At 35.5% G+C, this 16,342-nt stretch overlaps 1 protein-coding gene across 1 annotated transcript in view; it reads left to right on the top strand.

Moving 5' to 3' along the window:
• Nucleotides 1–16,342, top strand: part of LOC121315806 — a 51,940-nt gene that overhangs the window by 12,827 nt on the left and 22,771 nt on the right. Inside the window, exon 7 of the mRNA XM_041250248.1 lies at nucleotides 2,106–2,253. Within this exon, the coding sequence (XP_041106182.1) occupies nucleotides 2,106–2,253 (148 nt within the window). The remainder of the gene's footprint in view (nucleotides 1–2,105; nucleotides 2,254–16,342) is intronic.

Here is a 16,342-nt window from a genome sequence, read left to right as displayed (position 1 = left end):
GACTGCACTGCAAAAAAGTTTTAGACAGAAATACAGGGATGCAAATTCAATCAATGTGAAAAATGCAATTCAACTGCATTTTTTCCAGTCCAAGTATAACACCATCATGCCAGGGCCATATTAGGGACACCCCATGAAAAGGGTATGTTTCTTATACATTCATACACTAATCAGTTAATTAATTAAGCATGAAATGCTGTAGAAGTATTAATGATTAAATAATTTGCTTGAACACAACATATTTCTAAGAACTAGATAGACTTTATCACCTCCAAAAAAACCAAAGTGAAATGGTTAACTCATTTTATGTTGTGCAGTTTGAGCAGCTCAGCTTTGCTTTGTGGTCCTCTTGTTAGTCTGCACTAGATGACATTTCTTAACAATAAAAGATGCCCTAGACACAGCATATTAACTTACTGGATAAACCTTTATATATATATATTTCATTGTGTGTGTGTGTGTATATATATATATATATATATATATATATATATATATATATATATATATATATATATATATATATATATATATATATATATATACATACAATGAAATAGGTTAGTTATGACTATGAAAAACATCATCAAAGGAGGCTGTGTAGTCCATTGGTTAAAGAAAAGGGCTTGTAACCAGGAGGTCCCTCAGTTCAAATCCTGGCTCACTCACTGTTTGACCTTGAGCAAGTCACTTAACCTCCTTGTGCTCCGTCTTTCGGGTGAAACGTTGTTGTAAGTGACTCTGCAGCTGATGCATAGTTCACACACCCTAGTCTCTGTAAGTTGCCTTGGATAAAGACGTCTGCTAAGTAAATAAATAATTTTCCCAATTCCAACTACACCTGCTGTTGTTCCTTGGATAACAGTGGTTAAGAAGGGAGGTGGAGGGCATTGAATTAAGTGTTCGACTGACTCAGTACCAAAGACAGTTTCTTGTTTACCCATATAGTTGTGTAAAAGGTTACTTAACTACAGTAGATTGCAAATATTGAATTAGTTAAGGCGCAGGCCAGACCAGTTTTATGTTATTTATTTTAAGCTTTCTAATATCAACATTTTGTTTTGGTTTTAGAAGACCCATGTGAGCTCAGCATTGCGGTAAATGCTTTGTGAATGCTGTATGCCTCATTAGCTGTTTAAAAAAAAAAAAAAAATCATAAGTAGAACACACAGCTGTGTTTTATACTGCAGGCATTGCTCATATCACTTGTACCAGCTAGGTGGCAGCAACATCCTGCTACTGTATTTTAGATAGCAGAGTCCTGCTAAAATGTCTGTATTATGATTACTAAATAATAATAATAATAATAATAATAATAATAATGCATAATGTATTGGAGAAAAAAAAAAGAAACAAGATCCAAATTGTTAGGTTATTTGTACCACCTTTTTGTGTCTTCATGTAAGATGGTTCTTTAAGTTATCAAGACCTTCTTTCGCATTTAACTGGTTGTAGTCTATTTATCCTGACGCCATAGATTCTCTTTTTGTGCCCCAGATATTTGGGACCAAGTTGACGTCCTACAGTATGTGCAGCGAAAGGAGTTTCAGGTGTGGTCCTGTTTCTTGTTTCACAATGAGTGAATCTACAGCATGGTGGCAGGTTGAATGGATTTCTAAAGTGAAAATAAATCTGGAGTACTCTGGTAATGGACTTGAATAAAAATGTTATGCAAACGTGAGGTATGACAATATTTTTAAAGCCTCGATTAAGGCACCTGTTATAAACTTGTTAGCTAAATTCCAACATTTTATTTAAGGATGTTATCACAGCATGGACATGATTCTTAAAATACCATCTGTTGCGCTGATTGCATCTTAAAAAAAAATAGTTTGATGTTTTGTATCTTTTTTCTTCATTCTGTATAAAGAAAGAAAATACACTTTTTTACACTATTCTTGTCTTCATGAATACTATATGCAATTCTTCTGGTAAGTATCCCTGTTGACGTATCCCAGATTTCAATAAAATATGAACCTTAATATAATATAATAATTAACTTTTGTGTGGGGTCCTCAATTAAACCTTCATCAGGCAGTACATGCATAAAAAACAACAATTAAAAATGATTGCATGTTTTTACATTTTTATTCTTTTTACAACAGGGCATTAAGAAGCTGGACCCAAAGCTGTATGAGAATTTTGAGCATCGCAATTTTGGAGAGGAGACAGTGGCTCGGCTTGATCTTTGCTCCATGCAGAAGAAAAAGCAACCAAATGGATATTACCATTGTGAGACCTCCATTGATTTGGGTAAGTGCTCATTTCAAAACCTAATTTTTCCCCCAAAAAAGCAGTTTCAGTTTTAAAAGAAAATAAACACAAATAAAGGCTGAACAGTTGAACTACCCAACCCCTGTACTTCAACCCCATCAGACGTTCAGGTCTTTTGCCATCAAGATTAGATGCACATGCCTCTGGTACACTACTGCTATTAAGTGGCAGCCTTTAAGCATTATTCTAAGTATTAGTATAGGACATTTTTCATTTGTATAGTATAAGAAGGGTCAACGCATATCATTTATAGACTTTTTTTAACATATCATAATTTCAAACTATGATTGAAGGCAATCATCCTTTAGATAACTTGCCAACATCCTGAAAAAATGCAATCCATAGAAAACCATAAATTTGGAATTTACTCTAAAATCCAGACATAACGCGTTTTTGTTTCAGGGGTGCTGTGCTTTAATTCAAAATGTTACCACCTGGAGCACATAAATCCCACATGATCTTAACTTGCTGTTCTTAAATAAAAAGGATTTCCCTACGTAGTAAACATATATACGTTATTTTATTGTGGATTGTGAAGAGGTCTAATTCTGATTTGACAGAGATACACCAAGAGTATAATAGTTTCAGTGCTATGAGATCTTTGTATGAATTTAGTACAGAAAATATAGTTAGAAAAACTAATGTAAGAAAAAAAAATTGTATTCCCATTAAGGGTAATTACTACCTAAACAGTGACTGTTAATTATGTTGGCTGAATAACCAGCGTGACCTTTTGGATTTATCGCAAGTAATTAATGGTTACTTTTTATGGGGAAATTAATTAATTAAAAGGCATACTGTGAAAGTGTTCAGCTTTTACAGAGTATGAAGTGTTTTTAGCTTGTTGGTCTTTCATGTCGTGGAAAGTCTTGTCTGCAGTTACACATGTTTATTGTTGAATACCATGTCCAAAAAATTGACAGCCAAAAAGGATTGTGTATAACATTCTCAAGTGATTAACAAGAAATGTAAACTGAGACTTTTTCACTGTTGTGAATTATAGTTATAGTTCCAGCAGTGTCAACAACTCAAATATCAGAGTGTGAGGATTAAGGGGTTGATTTGATTGACCTATACCCTGCGGGGATGAGACATTTTTCAAAAGCATTTTGCATTACCAGGGAATCCACCACTTACATTTAGGGCTAATATTTGGACATTGGACTATTGAAGGTTGTTCTCCAGTGCTATAAAATGCTGTAAACAAACTTAGCTATAGCTCATCATGATGATATTCTGGGAAACTACACACGCACACGCACACGCACACACACACACACACACCACACACACACACACACACACACACACACACACACACACACACACACACACACACACACACACACACACACACACAATTGGTTCCTGAAAGTCGCGTCGTAAGTTGAAGTACATTTTTCCATAGGAACAGTGTTATAAATTGGGGTTACGTTCCTGACTCTTTAGCCAGATAATATAGTTGTACAAAAATGACCTGTTATATTGTACTCATGCAAATATTTATGAAGTCTTTACACTCAGCCCGATTACACACATATTACTCAGATACCTGGCTTGTTTAAAAGTACAGACTAGGGGCTTTCCAATGACGTATTCAGTGTGTGTGTGTGTGTGTGTGTGTGTGTGTATATATATATATATATATATATATATATATATATATATATATATATATATCTACACACACACACACACACACACACACACACACACACACACACACACACAACAAGTAATTTATACCAACATTTTGTTTGTAATTAATTATTGTTAAATAGCCTGGACTATATAAGTACAGTAGCAATTTCAAGTATGAATAATTATGTTGTATTTCTATGTTAAACTGTACTTTTTAGATAACCTTCAGCATATCCAGAAAAGACCCCTTTTGCTTTACAATAACTTATTCTTTGGCAAAATTCAAGTATATCATTTTGTTTTGTTTCCCTTTATAACAAAAAAATTAATAAATTGTAATGTTTGGCCATGACTAAGTCTGTTAATAATAAATCGGAATAATATATGAAAGGTTATGCTTTATTCTTGATCTAGCACTTTAATTATTTAATACTGATTTCTATTTGGCATATTAGAAATACATATAAAAAATAAAAGTTGAGTTTAAAACATCCTGTAGCAGAAAATTATAAAATATGGTGGCTCATTACTGACTGGAGTACAAATTTAGTTGCAATTTCAATATATTTAATACATGACACAATTCCTAGAGAAATTGCAAACTGTAGGGAAATAAATTTGACAAATTATTTTTAAAATCAAAAATACTTTTTATGCATAAAAGAAAATAATGTTAATACAATCTTATAAACACTAGATACAAGCAAGCAAAGACACGCAGGTCACACCATGCCCTAATGTATACGTTTGTATCAAACCCAGACGTCCATGGAGTCAAATCAAAGAACTGAGTGACGATTCAAACAAAAACTTTACATTAAATACTATGAATATATTAGCATTTCCACCCCATTTCTTATATTCTCTTCCAATCAGTGTGAATCCACCCTGCTATCACATACCTTCAACACACCTCTTGGTAATTGGGGAAACTCACCCAAATCTATAGAACATTTTATAGTGCGTCACATTTAAGCATTTTACAAACTATCTTAACCTAATCTGTTAGAAACAGTTTCAAACTAGTCATTTGTTTGTGGTGTTCTGTTTTCACTTTGTTTCCACTCCTCCACACATCTTGATTAGGTACCTGCTAACTTTGACTCTTTGCCCAGATGCCGTGATACGGGAGACTGCAAATGTCTTGCTTAGGTAGTTACATGTGCATTACGCTGTTTCAAAATATGAAAAGAAAACTTTTAACACAGAAGCAAAGAAACTTATAATCAAATACATAATTAATAATTTATTAAGATTGTCATCTCCTACAAAACACATATTTTAAAAAAGAAAAGTTAAATGTGAAAATGCATTTATGATGGTGCTGCAGCTTGATGCCATTTTAGATAATTTTGCGAGACTCCTTAAATTGCCAATTCCAGCTTGTCTTATTGACATGCTGTATGTAGATCGGTAACTGTAAACTCCAGTTATTTTTGTTTTATATCCTCAGTAATAATAGTTTTTAATATTGGGGGGAAAAAAAAGTAAAAATAGTCTAATTTATGCATATTTGAAAAATCAAGATAGACCATTTTAAATATTTGTGGTAATGTATATGTTTTCAATTCCATTTATTATCATACCCTACCAGGGGATGTAGTGGAGGTGGGATGTATGCTTGACCTATTATGGTTAAACTTTGTTAGGACTGTTTAAGCACAAGTTATGTAGTGCATGCATATCTTGGGGTAAATGGAGGTTGTTTTTCTGTGCATTCGATAATATTACTGTTACTGTCATTGATGTGTTGTTGCTGATTCCTGGTATCTAATCAGTTCTTGTGTTCAAACTCAGTCTAATGGTTTATCTGCATTTAGGCCTTGACCTATAGTGAAGGTACCAGGATTGTAGCTTTGTGATTTGGTAATTATTATCCTGAATTAATGTATAAAGAAGTGAAAACCAACATTTTCTAGCTGTACCAAAGCTGCACTATTTAACTCCTAATTTTTCCTGTCAGCAATTACACTGCGATAGAAAAAGTGACTTTAAACTATATTGTATGCTGTGTAGTTTATCTGTATGCAAGTCCTATTTTTTTTAGCATTTTAATTGATGTTTTATAGATTTCCTTTTACCATTTATGTATATGTACATGCTTTCTGTTCTCTAAATGTTTGTTTTTTCATTACTTTACACTGGAATAGTTTTCATCTGTTTCATAGGTTTCATCTGCACACCCTGCCCTATATGTGTATTCTCATGTGTATTCCTGAAAACATTTAAAAATGTTTTGTTAACCTTCAGTGTGTTTTTTGGATATTGATTTACTACAACAGCATAAAGAAAATGAATTACTTTTTAGGTTGGTGTTTATTTATAGATTTATTTTTGTAACTTTTTATGATAATAGTATTCTTATTAGTGTTCAAAAGTATTGGCACCCTACACTTATTATAACATACATCAGGGTAACAGATGAAAACGCATTTTGTAAACTTAAACAACTTTTTTGATAAAACAAAATACTAAATACATAATTTATAGTAATTTATAGTAATTAAAAAAAAAGCACAGTATTGCCACCACTGCTAGCATTTCATGTGTCCTCTTTTTGCTTTTGTTAGGGCTTTTAGACATTGGTGATCACTCTTAATCAGCATGTTACATCTTCTTGGGAATGTCTGGACCCATTCTGTCTCATTCCTTCAGCTCAGAGAGATTGGTTACACAGTCAGTGCTCAAAGTTAACATATATTTGGTAACATTTTGCTACTAGTTTTTTATGCAGTAGCATTTTTCTGATACATTACACTACAGTTTATATGACCGGCCATGAGTGAACACATACATCATTTGTAAATTACCGGTGTTAGTTTTTTAAACATGTACACTGTATTTCATTGAAACCATTGTTAATAGAGCTTCCCGATTTGTAGAGGTTTGTACCGCCCCATGTAGATACGTGTGAGGCCCACAATGCAAATCTTATTGGACAGTGGAGTACAAATACTGTCACAAATCACAACGTGGATACAACAATTTCAAGGTATCAAGTTTATTTTATAGACCAAAAGTAAAATTAAATAACTGTAAAAACATTGTGTTTTTTTAAAGAAGATAACAGGCAATGACCTAACAGGATATTAAGTTTATTCAGTGTCTATAAAATGCTAATTTAATCTGTCATGGAGAATGTCGGCTCTGGTTTTGTTATAATGTTAACCTTGGTTTCACCCACGCTAAAAATTACTTTATCAAAATTCTGAAGGAAAAAGAACAACAACAAAAAAACAGGTACAAATAGCTGTAACATTACAATGATCCAAGTAACGGCTTCCTTGTTGTATCAGTACGAATAATAGACGAAATGCAATCTTGAGGTGCATTCGTTTATTTATCTGTTTAAAATGTTTTATAATAGATTACACCGTGTAACAAATTATTATTTTTTTTTTTGGTTCCTGGGCAGTAAGTGTTATTTCCTAATTGCTTATGCCTCAAAAGTATAGAAAATGGCTATTATTCCCCACAAACTTTGCTTTTGTGACCAGGACAGTGATATTTTGAAATTTACCTATTTCCAATGAGAAAACGGTCTTTTCGTTCACATAAAGTCAGAAAAAAACAACATATGAATCCAAATTAACATGTATTTATACTAAAGTAATACAAAAATGACTACAAAAGATTTAGAAGTGAGTAGTTTTTCGGGATTTACGATTATACTGTAAATCACTTTCACGAATCAGCCCTCAAATGTAGTCTCCCATCATGTTCTCGTTATACTGTCCTTGGTAGCGGCGTTCAAAGTCCAGTATATCCTGGTGGAAGCGCTCACCTTGCTCCTCCGAGTACGCTCCCATGTTCTCCTTGAATTTATCAAGATGAGCATCAAGGATACGGACTTTGAGGGACATCCTACAGCCCACTGTGCCGTAGTTCTTCAACAGAGTCTCAACCAGCTCCACATAGTTTTCGGCCTTGTGATTGCCCAGGAAGCCCCGAACCACTGCGACAAAGCTGTTCCAAGCTGCTTTCTCCTTACTAGTGAGCTTCTTGGGGAATTCATTGCACTCCAGGATCTTCTTTATCTGTGGTCCGACAAAGACACCGGCTTTGACCTTTGCCTCAGACAGCTTAGGGAAGAAGTCTTGAAGGTACTTGAAGGCTGCCGACTCCTTATCTAGAGCTCTGACAAATTGTTTCATAAGGCCCTATTTGATGTGCAGTGGTAGCATCAGCACCTTCAGGGGATCCACCAGTGGCTCCCACTTGACGTTGTTCCTCCCCACAGAAAACTCGGTCCGCTGTGGCCAGTCCTGCCTGTGGTAGTGCGCCTTGGTGTCCCTGCTGTCGCAAAGGCAAAGATAGCGGGGAAACTTGGTAAAACCGCCTTGGAGACCCATCAGGAATGCCACCATTGCAGCCTCTTGATGCCATCTCAGAAAAATGCAGATATGTATCCACTTAGGCAGCTGGAACTAAACTGAACTGGTGGGCTTAAGGCCCCTGTATTTATACTACTATTTATATTACTGGAAAGTTCTAGAAGTTACTCCAAGTTTACTCAGCACTGAATCTATCTGGAATGTTCTGGAAAATAGGTAAATTTCAAAATATCACTGTCCTGGTCACAAAAGCAAAGTTTGTGGGGAATAATAGCTATTTTCTATACTTTTGAGGCATAAGCAATTAGGAAATAACACTTACTACCCAGGAGCAAAAATTGTGTTACATAGTGTTATCGCTACCTTGCGTTGTTCTCCTGTTTATTGAGTGAAGGGGACAGGGGACACAACCCACATCTGACTAAAATACAAAATAAAATAACTCCCTCTCTATAATGCACATATAGTGAAGCAAAACTGTAACTCTCCGTGAATTAACCATTCGTAAAGCACCTTGTAATTATCGCTATATTTTTTTACAAAAAAATATAATTAGCAGTTTCTAAACTGTAAATAGCCTGGCAAAACGGAGGTCGGGAGTTCAGTTCGACGCGACAGACAAGCAAACCAAGTGCGAGAAGGAGAGCAGGTTGGGCGAGGGGAAGAGGGAATGAGCTCGCCCCAGGTTCGGCTGCGGGAGCAAGGCTGAAACAAAGCAGAAGCATCAGGTCTCCAGGAGAAAACTGCAGCTCCTATCGCAGAAAAAAAGTAAATACATTAGGAAAGATAACCACGTAATAGGCCTAATACTTATTTAGTTATAAAACGAATGCTGAATATGAAGTCTGTGTTATAAAGTGCCAGTGCAGATTTTATTCACTTCTGATACTGTATCAAAAGGGAGAGACAGAAATGGAAGTAGACGGAGAAGCTCTTTACTGTTTGAACAGTACTGGTACTGTATTTGCTGTAGAAATATTGCATGATTCATTAGTATAGGGAATTGGGGGACATGTTGTAGGAACGTTATGATCGAGAGCCTTAACGGATGTTGACACCGGACGCGGTGCACATGCCGCCTCCTTGCGTGCCGCTCTGCAGTCGCCGCAGACCACTGTTCACACCGAACGCAGCAGGGGAAAGTCAGTGGGCGGTCTGTTACATCACGGCTGCATGTACTGTGACTTTTGGTTGCCAAGCAACAAACTTTAAATGCCAGCGAGAATGGAGAACTCTTTATACATAAGATACAAAGCTTTGTGTATGTGTGTATGTGTATATGTATATATATATAATTTCAAGTAATGAGCGAAACATTATATTTTTTTTTTTTGAAAACCTCATTTTAACACACCATCATAATCCCCCCACATCCCTCCATGCAACAGCTTTCTTAATGACATCTCTATAGATATTTAATGTTGTGTTATACAACTGGAAAATCTGAAATCAGAACCACAAGCTTTTCCTCCCATTTTATTTTTTACATTTTTTCTTTTTATTATTTCCCCTGATTGGCTGCTGGTAGTTTACGTAACGGCACGGCATGGTGAAAGTTAAAAATATTTTATCTCCAACTGCGGTGCCGCTGTGCGTGACCGCCTTCATAAAAAACAGTTTCTTTGGCTGCGCCGCGTCCGGTGTGAACGCCCCTTTACTGAGGGAGCACTGTAGTTCCATTACTTAGTTGAGCACAAGGTGGTTTCAATAAATACTAGGTAGGTGTTTATTTTTTTAAATATTTGTATATATTATTATTTGTCGAATAAACCGCTACCTAATAAAACCATTTTCCTACCTACTTTCCAGGCAGGTAGCAAATCCTTGCCTTAAAAAGTTAACTACTAGCCCTGCACAATGCTTGGCTGCAGCTTTTTTCAGGTGGGTCCAAAGCATTTCTATTGGATTGAGATCTGTTGATTGCGAAGGCCATTCCAGAACTTGTATCTTCGTTTTCTTCAAGAATTCTAATTGCTTTGGTCGTTGTTGTGTTGGAAGATAAACTGTCTGCCTATCGGTCTATGAGCAGGTGGTATCCTTGTACTTTGTAAAATGTTTTGATATGTGGCTACATTAATTTAGTCTTCAGACCCTGAACTGCTAAAACACCCTCATATCATGATCAAACCCATGTTTTACTGTTAGTACAAGGTGTCCTTCATTGAAGGTTTTCCCTTTTTTTTCCTCCAAACATACTAAGGTCCATTTTTAACGAATAGTTGTATTTTAGTCTCATTGGACCAGGGAATTTTGTTGAAATATGCTTCATATTTCTTGACACATTTCAAACGGTTTGTTTTATGAATTTTCTTTAAAAGTGGTTCCGGTGAGGGGTATGTGCATACAACTCTTCTGTGTTCAGGCGCCTTTGTACAGTTCTTTCGCGCACTATCATGCCTGATGCTTAATTGTCTTTGTCCTTAGCTGCTTACACGATTCTCCTATGTGCTGTACCTGTAATTTTCTTTGGCCATCCACTTATTTTCAAGTGTTTCATTTGAATTTGTTCTGTGGTACTTCTTGATCTTTGCTCTGATTGTGGATTTTAGTATTACATATTTCTTTGATATTTTTCTGTGTAGCAATTTCCTTTGTTGTAGTTTGCAAGAGTGCTTTTCTCAAACATAAATCCAGCTCCTTTGTCTTGATCATCATCTGCTCTGTTGCCAAAACATTCTTCTGCAACAGATGTTGGAAATAATTACCTTTCTGGCTATTGACTTTATAATGCAGCTTAATTACTGTATAATAGTTTTCAATTGATGAACATATAGTTTTAATTAGTTCTATTAAATTTATTTATGTAAAGGTGCCAGTACTTTTGTGATGAACAAATATTGGAAATTGCTGAAGTGCTTTCGCTTTTGACAAGAAATTGTATCTTTGTCATATTAATTAGTGGCTAATGTTCACTAAATGCTTGCATTTAACATATTTTCTTGAATGATCTTATATTAAGTGTAGGGTTCCAATCCTTTTGTCTGCAACTTTAGTTCCCCAAAAGGTCAAACTGGCAGTGGCTTTTGATAGAGAAGCTCCTTTTTCACAGCTGGCATTTTGAACAAGAATCTGGTGGGTTATGCAGTAGCTGTACTTGTAAAGGAAGTTGATATGCATAAGACAATAGGATCTCTCAAACTCATCTCTCAAGCATCTCTCACTAGACCAATTCACATAATAGTAATTATTATCCTTTACAGTACTACACTGTTTTGGGGATGAGGCATCTTACAAGTTCAATCTGAATTGCTGCAAATAACCTTCATGCTTCCAGTCTTCAGCAGCAGATTGAGATCAAACTGATTTTAGCCAGCCCCAGCTAGCCTTGCAGGCTGACAAAATTCGCTCTCAGTCTCGGACTGTCGGAAGAAGTTCCTTAATAAGTATCCAATGCAAAAGACGCAAGAGGCAGGTTTCAAACTGCAGACAAAAAACATGCAAGGCAGAACAGAGGGCAAACATACTGGAATATTGGAGGGTTCATTTATAACAGTTCGACATTGGAATGAGATGAGATTGAGTTTTCCAGACTGGTTTCACAGTGCACATGGAAACGTGGCATTTCCGTTATGTTTGCATCACATTTGGCCCAAATAAAAAAAAAAAAAAAAAATTGTGGCTAATGAAAGAATAAGCAGTGTATTAAATATTCCTCTCCCTATTCCATTTCCAAACAGTCTAATAGTATGTGTACAGTGGTGACAAATGCAGTGGTGTATTATTACATGGATCATTGCACTGGCAAAGGGATAGAAAGCACTGCATATGTTATGAATACTCTTAGTGGATCATCAAAGGCTTAAAATCCTTTGTTTAAGCACATGGAATTGGTGTAAAAGCGGCACAATTTTTCAGCAAAGAAACCGTGGTACAATTTCTGATGTGTTTTTTATTTATTTGTATATATGGATATTTTTTAAACTAGAGAGTAACAACTTGGATCCAGGAAAACAATATATATGTTTGATTTTTTGCTAGATAACTTTGATAAGCCTTTTTGTATTAAACCATAATCCTGTGTCCTTGCTTGCCCTAGCTTTTTCATCGAGTTAAACTGAATGTCCTATGCAGCTTACATTGATAAGAGTCTTGTAAATGACTGCAGTGTTCTTTTTAGGACTTTGGTCAGACTGCTGTTTCACACCCCCAGTCTTGTTTGTTGAAATAATTGGTTATAAATAAGGACACTTTATTGGTTCCTTGTGACATCTTTTTTTTTTTTTGACCTCCCTGGTCATTCTAAGGTAAATCATCTGGCTGAATAAATTGTTCGTAATCATGGGGGGGGGGGCAGGGATGATTAATCATTGGGGAGGGCAGGGATGATTAATAATGGGCTTGATGTGTAAGGAATATTTTAAAAAAATGTGCTATTTCCATACAGTTTGACTTTGTTTTGATCTTGGGCTCTTTGTCACTGTTTAGTACACCATTGGAACACATACATGTTTGAATGGGAATTAATATATAGAATATATATATATATATATATATATATATATATATATATATATATATATATATATATATATATATATATACACACATACACACACACACACACACACACACACACACACACATAGCTGTTGCATTATGATCATCAACAATTTACTCAAAGCCTCCATTAGTGTTTTTTTTTTTTACTATTATAACAATCTTGACCTGCATAATGAAGAAGAAACATTGAGTGAAATAGCTTGCATCACTTGATTTTCAAGGTGTTGTGTCCAAAGCATAATCAACAAGTACAGAGAAACATCATCTGTAATTGACAAATCCAGGACTGGAAGACCCAAAAAGCTGTCTAACAAGGATGAGCAATACTTGAAGATAATATCCTTAATGAATAGAAAGAAGACAAGCGTGCATTGACAACAGAACTGGCAGAAGGCAGAAGTGTCATTGTCCATCCATAAACAGTCCAAAGTACCTTTGACCATTGTTCCATAGTCCAATTTCTGTGTTCTTGTGCATATTTTAGCCTTTTAATCTTGTTCCCCTTTCTTAAGAGGTATTCTTACTGCAACACATTCTGTTGTCAAGTCAAGGATTTTTTTTTTCCTCTCCACCAAGCGGATGGCCATCACATAGCTAGTTCCCTTAACCATTTAATTGTTTACTTATTTTGTTTGTCTCGTCTTGCTTTTACGTTATACATTGGCACATGGTCCTTGTTTCTCTTCGCAGGTGCGGGTTGAGCTGGGAGCCGGCGGTCCATCTTTTTGGGGGGGGGGTAGTGATTCTCACATGCCGGACTTAGAGTTCCCATAAGTCCACAGGTTCTTTGTGCAGTCAGAAGGGACCATCGGCCATATTTTTCTTTCACAGCTCATGTGCTGTATCTTGCCTCATGAAAGAAGGCTCTGTATTACTTCCTCCTTTATCCTCAAGGGACTTGGCCCTCATACTCTTAGTACTCGAGTCCCGTAACTAATAATTATTTGTGTTCTTTCAAATTCTCTTCTTCCTTAAGTCAAGGCTTTTTATGAGCTGTTCCGTCCTCTTAGGGTCGAACCAGGGCGATAACTGGGACCCAGTTGCGAGGCCGAACCTATAACGACTCTCTGAGAAGTCAGAGGACCCCTCTTTTCAGGGGTCAGGAGGCCGATAGGGCTCAGACTCGACTCCATAAGGAAAAACTAGAACAGCACAGTGCAGAACAAGATACAATATATGTTAATGAACATGTATAGCTTTTTAAAATTGTTATTACTTATTGATCTGTATTGCATTAAATTCTAGAACAAAGCCAAAGTGAGTGAGATTAATAAATGTTCCATTGAAAATAAATCAGATTGTTTCTCCCTTGAGGAACTGAGCCCTTTGAGCTAAAGCAACAAAGTCAATAACCTTGAAGTATATTTTTTCTATTATTTCAGGCTTGTAGAATTTCTGCATTCATTTAAAGCTGTTCCACGCTTATGGATTTCTCTCTTTGATTTAATGTCTTAACAGTTTCGTGCAAGGGAACGTCATGGCTATAACCATGACCTGAAAAATGAGAGATTTAAAATAAAATAAAATAAAAATAGAATTGAAATCAAAGGAAGCTGCCATTTGAGTGGAGAGTGTGGCCCAGTGCTTGAATGTTTGTATACCTGGTGAGGGCTGCAAGTGTTCTTTTTTATTCCTACACCGTCTATTGGTATGAATGCGCCTTTAATCAGCAACAATACCAAACACTATGTATTAGAGGTTTTGGGCTCTCAGTAGTGTATAGAAAATAATGCATATCCCCAATGACAATAATGTACACATAGTACATCTCTGCAAGATCAGAAGCATTTGTTCTGCCATTAATCAATTTTAAACCATCTTAACTTACAGGGTTTTAAACTGATCAACATACAGTATTACAGTAGTTTAAATTTCAGGGTTTTATACTGGTTGGTAAGTACATTTCCTGAAGTGAAATGTACTATAGTATGTGCCCTAAGTTTTGAAATAATAAAGTTTGTTTGTTTTGATCATCATTAGAGAACTTGTGCAGTACTCTGCCATTCGTGTTACATGTATCACAGTGCAGTAACTTGTATACAATTCTGATTTATTTATACCAAGCATCTTTGCATAGGGGAGCCCATGTGACAAGGCAGATTATAATATTTCATCATCACAGGAGACTCGTTATTATAACGTTTTTTCCCCTGCAGAAAACAATTTAAACATGGTAAAATGCCAGATCGGATAGTTAGAAAATGAGAATACAGATTTGCATTCTGAGTTTGTATTTGGGTCTGTTGGCTGAATATGTACACACATTACCAACAATAGTAAAACATATTGCTCTCAAATTATTCACATTCAAATCATTATCGTTGTCCATCCTCAAAGCAAAATATAATGACCATTTACAGTACATCTACAGAGAGTCACTTAAAACTTCTAATAATTGGTTAGGACTCAAGCTGTCTGGTCACTGTCAAGACTGTTATTATTTGTTTATTTAGCAGACGCCTTGATCAGCCACAGTGCATAGGTAACAAGCTGAGGTCTGTTTGGCCACTGGAATTAGTCACCACACACCTACTGTGCACTAACAGTACCATTTGATCATAATGGTAAGTCATGCATGTATTCTCATAATTGGCAGTTGTAATCATTAGCAATTACCTCAATAGAAATTATTTGTTGATCTTCAAGGAAATGCATTCTTCCAATTATTATGCAGTATCTGGTTGTAAACATGGCTTCGTTTTTGTTTGTGAAGAAGAAATGTTTCATTGGCAAAATGCAGTAATATATTATAGTGCCTTCAAATGCTAATACAGAATCAAAAGTTCTCAAATATAAATACAGTCAGCACTCGCATATCCAACCCCATAATATTGTGACTTCAGTGACAGTTAAACGATTGTGACGCACATCTGATTATTTCATTTTGGCCCTTCCAACCCTTGTCCATTTTTCAGGGAACACAAAAAGATACAATGTCAAAAATTCATAGCTGAAAGGACTGTGTTTTAAAATAAGCAGGCTTCCAATTAGATGTACTGTAGGTGGTTTTGTTGGTATTGTACTATATTTTCTACAGAAGTAGTATTTTAATTCAGAATGATCAGCTAGTTTGTTTATTTGCTGCATAATGGCAATTTAGACTCCCATTTATACTTCTCCCCTCCATTCCAAATAAATAATGTTGTCATTGTATTCGTACCTAAGCCATTCGTGAATCTCTGTCACAACCGAGAAATGTGTTTAAAAGTAAAAATTGATTTAATTTACGTTTTTTTCTGTGAAAAAAATTGCCGTTAAAAGAAAGTGTGATTGCACTCTGTTCGAAATCTATTTTCAGGTGTCATTTACACAGCACATTGAAGTTAACTGCCTCCCAGCACACACTTGCATGTGATGCAGTACCCAGTTTAACTCTGTGTGTGTGTGTGTGTGTGTTGTAATTTTGGGGGTACGTTACATTACTAATGCTAGCTAAGATTAAAAAAGAATGCACTTGTCCCTAAATTAGTAAAAATATGTAATGAAACAAAAAAATAAAAAACAAAAAACGTCTCAAAACAAGAGGCATATTTTACATTTATCCAATAAACATATTTTTAAAAAAAAATGTTTGTTTTAAAACCATGCTGTGT

This window comes from Polyodon spathula, chromosome 5 (assembly GCF_017654505.1).
Source record: "Polyodon spathula isolate WHYD16114869_AA chromosome 5, ASM1765450v1, whole genome shotgun sequence".
Classification (NCBI taxonomy): Eukaryota; Metazoa; Chordata; class Actinopteri; order Acipenseriformes; family Polyodontidae; genus Polyodon; species Polyodon spathula.
This window is presented reverse-complemented; position numbering and strand designations above follow the sequence as displayed.